The sequence below is a fragment of the Arachis ipaensis genome, chromosome B06 (assembly GCF_000816755.2).
Source record: "Arachis ipaensis cultivar K30076 chromosome B06, Araip1.1, whole genome shotgun sequence".
Lineage (NCBI taxonomy): Eukaryota > Viridiplantae > Streptophyta > Magnoliopsida > Fabales > Fabaceae > Arachis > Arachis ipaensis.
In genome coordinates this window covers 7,655,001-7,662,819 of record NC_029790.2, presented here as the reverse complement: position 1 = coordinate 7,662,819, position 7,819 = coordinate 7,655,001, and the positions used below count along the sequence as shown (strand labels likewise).

Here is a 7,819-nt window from a genome sequence, read left to right as displayed (position 1 = left end):
TAATTCTACTTATAATATTATAGTATTAAATAATAAAAAAATTGGTGAATCAGTAATTATAAATTTTTATTTTTAAAATTTTTTTTTATATGCAATAAAATTTGTTTCTGTTAAGGTGCACCACTGTACCGGGCCTCTGCAATAGTTAAGACTTGAGAGTTGTTAAGACCAAAGTGAGAGTTATACTGAAGGTGGGCCTTTCAACCTTCGACCCAGATTGTTTTGTTGACCAAAAAGTAGCATGCAAAAATCGATGACAGAAAGTCCGAAATCGTTTCCGTTTGTTGATGATCGGAGACGGAGTGGTGGGAAATGGAAATAGGAGGAGGAAGAAAACTGAAGAGCACAGAAACCATGGCTGTTCAATCGGTGACGCGCTCCGCACCACCGCCCAGAAACAGATCAAAACCCATAACTTTTCTCCAAAACCCCAAAATACCCTTCGCAGCTTCTCTTCTCTTCGCCGATGCCGTCCTCGTCGCTCTCATAATCGCATTCGTCCCCTGTAAGTTTGAACCAAAACCAGAATTCAAAACAAAATGATGAAACGGTTCCCGATTTGATCTTTGTTGTTGAATTTTGATTATTTCAGATACGAAGATAGATTGGGATGCTTATATGTCACAGGTGACCGGGTTTCTGGAAGGGGAGAGAGATTACGGAAACCTGAAAGGTGACACTGGCCCTCTTGTTTACCCTGCTGGCTTCCTTTACATTTATTCTGCATTTCAGTATCTTACTGCTGGACAAGTTTACCCTGCTCAGGTCACTATCTTTCTCATTCATTCATTTCATTTCAAGGATTATTGTAACTTATATTTAGTTGAAATTTGGAATTGCCTTTGCTGATACAGCACTCTATTTATAATACTAATATACTAGTCATGTGGTGTGATGTTTTATTGAAAATATTCACAATTGAAGAGTACTCAGTATGGTTCAATGACTGGTGAATTCATGGGAGTAATAATACTTGATATTGTGGCTTATTGCTTGTTTCTCTTTCTGTTACTGCAGATTTTGTTTGGAATCTTGTATATCATTAATCTGGCAATCATTCTCTTAATCTATGTGAAGACTGATGTGGTAAGGGAACCTCCATTATGCCTGTTCGGATGTGCTTCTTCATACTCTTTTTCACACGGCCTTCATTCAACTAATTGTATAAGTCATACGTACCACAAAGAAACAAGAAACACATTTTGGAGCCCTAAGGATCTTAATTTCTGATCTTTCTCCAACCCTTACCTTCTGATTTGTTATTGGTCTTGATTCACACTGTTTTGACATTCTTTGACAGCTTCCATGGTGGGCCCTTTGTTTACTTTCTCTATCCAAAAGAGTGCATTCTATCTTTGTGCTTCGTCTCTTCAATGATTGTGTGGCCATGATGTTTCTTCATGCTGCATTACTCTTACTCATGCACAGAAGGTGGAATCTAGGTTTGATTGTGTTCAGGTAATTGTGCTCTCTCTCTAAAATCATCTTTCTATAAGGTCAAAGTGTTTACAAGACTTCTCTAATTATTTGTTAGTGTTGCTGTTTCGGTAAAGATGAATGTGCTTCTTTATGCTCCACCTTTACTACTCCTCATGCTAAAGGTACAGATAATATTGACAGTTGAGCATGTTGTATTTATTATCTGCTTGAAATTGTCCCAAATGCGCTCATATAATCTCCTTTACTCCAAATATTTGCAGTCTATGGATATCATTGGGGTGTTTTGGGCATTAGCTGGTGCAGCACTGGTTCAGGTCCATACCTGTTTCCTTGAAAACAGTTGTTAAATGTTAACCCTTTTTCATGATATTCTTGTCACTTTATTCAAAATGCTTTACAATGTGATCAAATATCGTGATGACCAATTCTTGGTGTATTTCTTAAATATTCTTTCCACATTGTTAGGTGAGTTGGTCATATTAGGCTTCAAGAATGATTTGTTCTCAAGAGTAAGCACTGGCCAGGTTTGCTGTCATTGATTAACTACTCTACGGTAAAATACTCCTACAGATATTATTGGGGCTTCCTTTCCTAGTTTCACACCCGGTTGCATACATATCAAGAGCCTTCAATCTTGGCCGTATCTTCATCCATTTCTGGTACTTGTGCTCTTAGTTTGTATTTTGAATTTGATGCCTCTCCCCCCCCCCCTCTCTCTCTCTCTCTAATCTTTTTAATAGTTTCTATTATGTGTTCTGATATATTAATATTATTTACTTATATGTCATCAGGTCTGTCAACTTCAAATTCATCCCTGAACCAGTATTTGTGTCCAAGGGATTTGCAATCTTTTTGTTGGCTGCTCACCTCATATTACTTGCTTTGTTTGCGCATTATAGATGGTGCAAGTAGGTAAAAATGTTTATTTATTTTTTTTTCCTTAAATTCTATCCCGAAAGGATTGTTGCAAAAGTTTTCTTAATTATTATAATCAAATTAATATGATTGACCAGAAGTCTTGATGCAACAGATAGCTTGAACATGATAACGATTTAATAATGATCATCCATTGACTTGCATTATGAACGTTTTTGTCATGATAGTGATATGTAGGATTCTGCTGTACACTTGATTGAGATATTGTGCAGCTGGATTTTTTATGTTTACTTATTTAATTGCTCACAGACATGAAGGAGGGCTTCTCAACTTTCTGCATTCCAGAATTGTCTCTATGAAGCTGAGGTTTGCACTTTTCTTTTCCTCTGCTTCTCCAAAGTTTGGCAAGAGTAGTTCATCAAGCATCAAGATCCTCACTAAAGAACGTGAGTAAAAATTTTCATTCAGGATTTAAGTGGATAATAGTACTTCCACTTTTTGTGACAAGTTATACTGAATCTTGCCTTTTAATCAGATATTGTGACAACTATGTTTGTTGGGAATTTCATTGGCATTGTATGTGCTCGGTCATTGCATTATCAGTTCTATTCGTGGTAAGTCTGCTGGGATTTGTAATTATTGCTATTACTATCGTTAGATGAATAAGTTTCTTGGTTTAACTATGCCTCTGTGCAGTTGTGTAAACCAACTCTATTGCCAGCTACTTATTCTGTTGCATTTTAAGAAAGTAACAAGTGCAATGGGACTAAATCTTGTAATTTGGCTATTGTACAGGTACTTCTATAGCTTACCTTACTTGTTGTGGAGAACACAATACCCAACCTTGCTGCGGTAGGTTAATCCACGTTCCTTGCTTTACTTTCAATTTTCATGGCCTTTTCTCTTTCCATTAAAGATCCATATATCTGTATTATCGATCAGCTTGATTTTATTCGTCGGAGTGGAGGTCTGCTGGAATATCTTCCCTTCGAATAATCTCTCGTCAGCTCTGCTTTTGTGGCTTCACTTAGTTATTCTGTGGGGTTTGTGGTCTGCTCCACCGGAGCATCCTTATGCACAAGATAAACCTTCCTCTCGCAAACACAAATAGTTCAAAGGTTCATCAACGGATGAATTGGATAAATGAGTTTCCTCTTTGATGTAAATTTTTGTGTTGTATCTTCAGGCAACATAGGAATGACAATCGCTTTAGATCTTGACTGTCACATTTTGACAAGTTTTCTGCTTTTTGTTTTCTTTACCTTGTAACTTACTGTAAGAAGTTTTGCACGGATATTTAGTGATGGTTTGTGTTGCATACTTGCATGTCTTAAAAGGAGTGTTGCCATCAGAACCCAAAAAATAAAGAGTAGTATTTTAACTACTGGATTAATAGCACTTGCTTGTTAACCCGTTTGTTTCATTTATTAAATATATACAATAACGAATCTGATATTAGTTGATAATACTTAATAGTAATGTGCTTTCAGTAAATTATTTTAGCTTTAAGTTTTAGAAATAATAAAATAAATTATAAATATACTTATATGGTAGAAGTGCATCGTAAGGGACAATCTTATTCTCCTCTATCTAATGTGTTTGTTTCTTTCCCTGATTATATTGATCGACCATGCAACCATGTGACATAATAAACCTACAAAAAGAAGTGTATTTTTTTTTTTGTAACTACAAAAAAATGAAGTGCAGAAATTGTAAAATGGCATAATTAACCATTAATCAACAGCAGTCAGCACTGCCATAGTGCCATGACATGAGCTATTCAAATTTGAATATGAAAAAATAAATAAAAGAATAAAATTGAACGGAATGCCGCTCAATGCTCTTCAATTTTGCCCATGTCAAATGACGAGAATACCCATCGATACTTCATTTGAAAATTTGAAAGATCATACACCTACAGATGCAACACAGTATTTACACATCGAACCCAACGGACCTAAAAATACAGAGGAGTGAGTTCGTGAGAGTGGATTGCAATCGCAATTTTATTTTGGTTTCAAAAAATTGGAAAAGAAAGAGTCGTCGTTTTGTAGGTGGAGCTGCTGCGTTCATCATCATCATGGTTAGTCTCTCTCTCTCTCTTCTTCTTTTCCTTTCATTTTCATCATCCTTTCTCATTTGCGGATCTTAATTTCAATTTTCGACCCTATTAGGGTTTCTGAAACTCGATTCCCTAAAGCGCCCATCAATGTGCCTCTTAATTATGCCTCTTCAATTCAGAATCCTTTTCCTACGTTTACCGAACCACGGATTTACCCCCCAAATTGGACGTCGCATGATTGAGAATCCTCTTTGATTGTGTTTCCGTTGATGCTACCTATTTTAGATTCATTTCATGTTTTAAGGTTTTCAATACCTAGATTTTGCATTGTTGCCTTCGTTCTGTTTAGATTGGCTTTGTGACGTTTTGTAATTGCAGGACGGACAAGATTCGGAAGACCCAAAGCAAAGCACTGCTGATATGACAGTTTTTGTAAGTTGTTAAGCTTTTTCTCTATCAAGAATTAATGGTTTTGCTCAGCTATTGCATGTTCTCACATTTTAGTAAATTATTTATTGATTTTTGATTATGAGTTATCCTCTGCATCCCAATGTTCATGATGAGAGTGGCTTTACATTATAATAGCATTTGAGAACATTTTAGCTTACTATTTTACATCTTGAGCTACTTATTTTTAATATTTGGTTTTCATTATTGCCTTCTGCTACTTACATTTACCTATGCTGGCTAGTGTGCCATGTTCCATTATGAGAGTGGAAATGTGTAGAGTATTGTCCTAGATTGTAACGTTTGGGATGGGATTATAGTTTAATGAGTTAAATTGCTGCTGTCATTCTCTTGAATGTCAATTAGTTTTGACCAATGTCTTTCCCTCTATCTTTTTCCAGGTGCAAAATCTTCTTCAGCAGATGGTGAGATGTATATAAGAGCTGCATTGCTGATTTGCTGAATTTCAATATATTTCACTTTTGCTAATAAGAATTTTGTTTGCAGCAAAATAGATTCCAGACAATGTCTGACTCCATCGTCACAAAGAATATCCTTTTAAATTTGGCTCTTGTGTGTTTAAATAATTGAACATTTTGTGCTTTGAAAAATTGAGTTATTATTTGCATCTCAGCATCAAGTCTGCAAACACCCATATTACAGAATAGGTTAGAAAAAACAGACATGTTGGTATGCAACTATGCATGCATAGCTGAATGAATAATTAATTATTTCCATGCATAGTTAAATCTTAGGGGTCGTTTTCCCTTTAAAGAAAATACATCCTTACCGTGGTTGTGCATATGCAAATTGTTCCCCAATGCATTGTAAGGTTTTGTACTTCTGTATCTGCAGTGTCATGTTGGCACAGGTGGAAACTGATACCAATTCTTACATGGGTATTGTTGATTTGTTCAACTTGAGTTGCTGAAATAGTTGATTTCCTTGACTTCATTGCACTTGATGAGATGGGAAACCGTATAAATGAGTTGGAGCAAAGCATCAATGACCTAAGGGCAGAGATGGGAGTGGAGAACTCGCCTGCAGGAGGTACCAAACCAGAAGATTCCAAAGAGGAGGGTTCAGCTTAAGTGTCATTTTCATGTTTCAACTGCCTTATATTCGTGTCGTATACATCAGGATTTTGGTACTGTTGGTTCTGTGTTTATCAGTGGTTCAGAATTCATATATTTGCTATGTACCTATGAGTGCACTTTCTCCTTTGTAGCTAAACAAAATATCGTACTGTTCTTTTTTCGGAAAAAATAGAGTACTGATGACTAATTGTTTGCCATTTCGACATGGGATATGATCATGTGTTATTTGATGAAGATATTATTACCTATTGATTTACATTGCGAATATTGTGTTTACTTTGCTATCCTTCGCACCTGCCCTGCATAATCTCTACGTATCAGTTTTCAGATTTAATCAAACCTTGTTTTCATTGGCAAAATGGGTTACAATAGAATGAGAAATGAATGGAATGGAATGGAGTGGAAGATGAAATAAATTAGAGATGGAATGTTCACTTTTTTTAATTATAAATTTATAATACTCTCTATTATTTGTTTTTCATTGTAATTTCTAGATTATAATGACAAATCCATCCTTCAATATACAAATGATAGAGTAGAATTTGTATTCGATTTCACTGTACTGTGCTGTAATGTAAGATATATTTCTTGTGGTTATCTAAAGTCTAAAGTTTGGGGAGCAATCCATTATCCATGTTGGGGAATCTTGGGCCTTAATAGAATATTAGGAACCATAGCATCTCCCATATGTTTCCTGGGAAAGAAGAATGAATCTTGGTGCGCTATCCAATTTCACATCTACTTAATCCCATATATATATCAAGTTATCAGCGGTGGCTTTAGACTCGCATTCCAACGAAATCATTGAAAAATATTAGTAGCATGGAAAAAGGTCTTAACCCAAATAAACATGTTACTAGTGATTAATTTCAACACCTTTTCTGTTTGTCTTGTTTTCTTCCGAACAGCAAGCAATGATAGAAGAGTTGAGTTAGATACGTGTGTGAAAAATAGTATTATCCGCACGTGGGCTTTGAAGAAGCAGCAAGGAAAGTAAGATCATTGACAGAGGTAACAAAAATAAGTGTTAAGTACTACTATCTAACTCATTTCATTTGACTATTTTTGACTTGCACTTCCCTATGCTTGCTTAGATGCATGTACATGCATAAATAAATATAGATTTTGAGATTTGCAATTCTGCATTTAAAACAATATAGATTTTTACGATTAAACTCATTATATAAAATTGTTAAATCAGGAAAGCAAAAATATTATATGTAGATATATCATTCATGTTTCCATGGAAATCTCCGGTGGAAATTTTATCAAATGAAAAAGCACAAACATAATAAAACAGAACAAGCCTGATAATGATAAGTACATATAGGAATAACATAAGAAACTTGATGGTGAGTCCATAAGAAGATGCAAGAAATTGGTGCTAACTATTGCGGCAACGAGTGATGGTGGTGCAACCACGGGTATAAGGATTAGCCTCTGCACCTGGCTTGCAGTTGTAGTAGGAAGCACCTCTTTGAGAGCATGGTACCGTGTTCCGCTGCAGCGCTTGATAGCTTATGTACTGCGACGTTGCTAGAATGCGCCTGTGCGAAGACTCCATCCCCACCAACTCACCCTCTTCCATGCACTCTTCTATGGAGCCTTGGCAACTTCTTGCTCTCATTGCCACCAGCCTTAGGCGATGGTCGCCTACGGCGGTTGCCTTAGGCAGAGACATGGACATCACTACCGTGAACATAAACAAGGTTAGGAGGACAAAGGCACTTGCCATTGCTTATGCTTACAGTTACAAATATGGTGCTATTATTCTTCTCTCAACTTTCTATGTTGTTTCCATTTTATACAAGTTTCTTACTTGGAGAGTGTGAGTGGGAACTTAACTTGTTTAATAAGCATTTCAATTTGATAAACATGGACAATTTTATATATATTA

At 35.9% G+C, this 7,819-nt stretch overlaps 3 protein-coding genes across 3 annotated transcripts in view; 2 read left to right on the top strand and 1 right to left on the bottom strand.

The window, feature by feature from the left end:
• LOC107645621 (dol-P-Man:Man(5)GlcNAc(2)-PP-Dol alpha-1,3-mannosyltransferase) lies at positions 167-3,724 on the top strand. The gene is made up of 12 exons (XM_016349696.2): positions 167-505; positions 593-765; positions 1,018-1,086; positions 1,301-1,458; positions 1,535-1,601; positions 1,701-1,754; positions 2,011-2,099; positions 2,232-2,348; positions 2,626-2,762; positions 2,852-2,930; positions 3,112-3,168; positions 3,259-3,724. The coding sequence occupies exons 1-12, from the start codon at positions 313-315 to the stop codon at positions 3,425-3,427; spliced, it is 1,362 nt and encodes a 453-aa protein (XP_016205182.1). The 5' UTR covers positions 167-312; the 3' UTR covers positions 3,428-3,724.
• On the top strand, positions 4,223-6,178 carry LOC107645623 (heat shock factor-binding protein 1). Its single transcript, XM_016349699.2, has 5 exons — positions 4,223-4,399; positions 4,757-4,810; positions 5,227-5,250; positions 5,333-5,375; positions 5,786-6,178. The coding sequence occupies exons 1-5, from the start codon at positions 4,238-4,240 to the stop codon at positions 5,914-5,916; spliced, it is 414 nt and encodes a 137-aa protein (XP_016205185.2). The 5' UTR covers positions 4,223-4,237; the 3' UTR covers positions 5,917-6,178.
• LOC107645620 (rapid alkalinization factor) overlaps positions 5,950-7,819 on the bottom strand; it is a 2,946-nt gene continuing 1,076 nt past the window's right edge. The window contains exon 2 of the mRNA XM_016349695.2: positions 5,950-7,611. Coding sequence (XP_016205181.1) covers positions 7,307-7,611 — 305 coding nt within the window. The 3' untranslated portion in view covers positions 5,950-7,306. The remainder of the gene's footprint in view (positions 7,612-7,819) is intronic.

Bases quoted from the DNA above. Each gene is read 5' to 3' on its own strand.
- LOC107645623 (XM_016349699.2), top strand. From the start codon at position 4,238: ATGCAACACAGTATTTACACATCGAACCCAACGGACCTAAAAATACAG. The intron at 4,400-4,756 runs GTTAGTCTCTCT...TTGTAATTGCAG, and splicing joins CTGCGTTCATCATCATCATG to GACGGACAAGATTCGGAAGA. The intron at 4,811-5,226 runs GTAAGTTGTTAA...ATCTTTTTCCAG, and splicing joins CTGCTGATATGACAGTTTTT to GTGCAAAATCTTCTTCAGCA.
- LOC107645621 (XM_016349696.2), top strand. From the start codon at position 313: ATGGAAATAGGAGGAGGAAGAAAACTGAAGAGCACAGAAACCATGGCT. The intron at 1,602-1,700 runs GTACAGATAATA...AAATATTTGCAG, and splicing joins TACTACTCCTCATGCTAAAG to TCTATGGATATCATTGGGGT. The intron at 2,763-2,851 runs GTGAGTAAAAAT...CCTTTTAATCAG, and splicing joins CAAGATCCTCACTAAAGAAC to ATATTGTGACAACTATGTTT.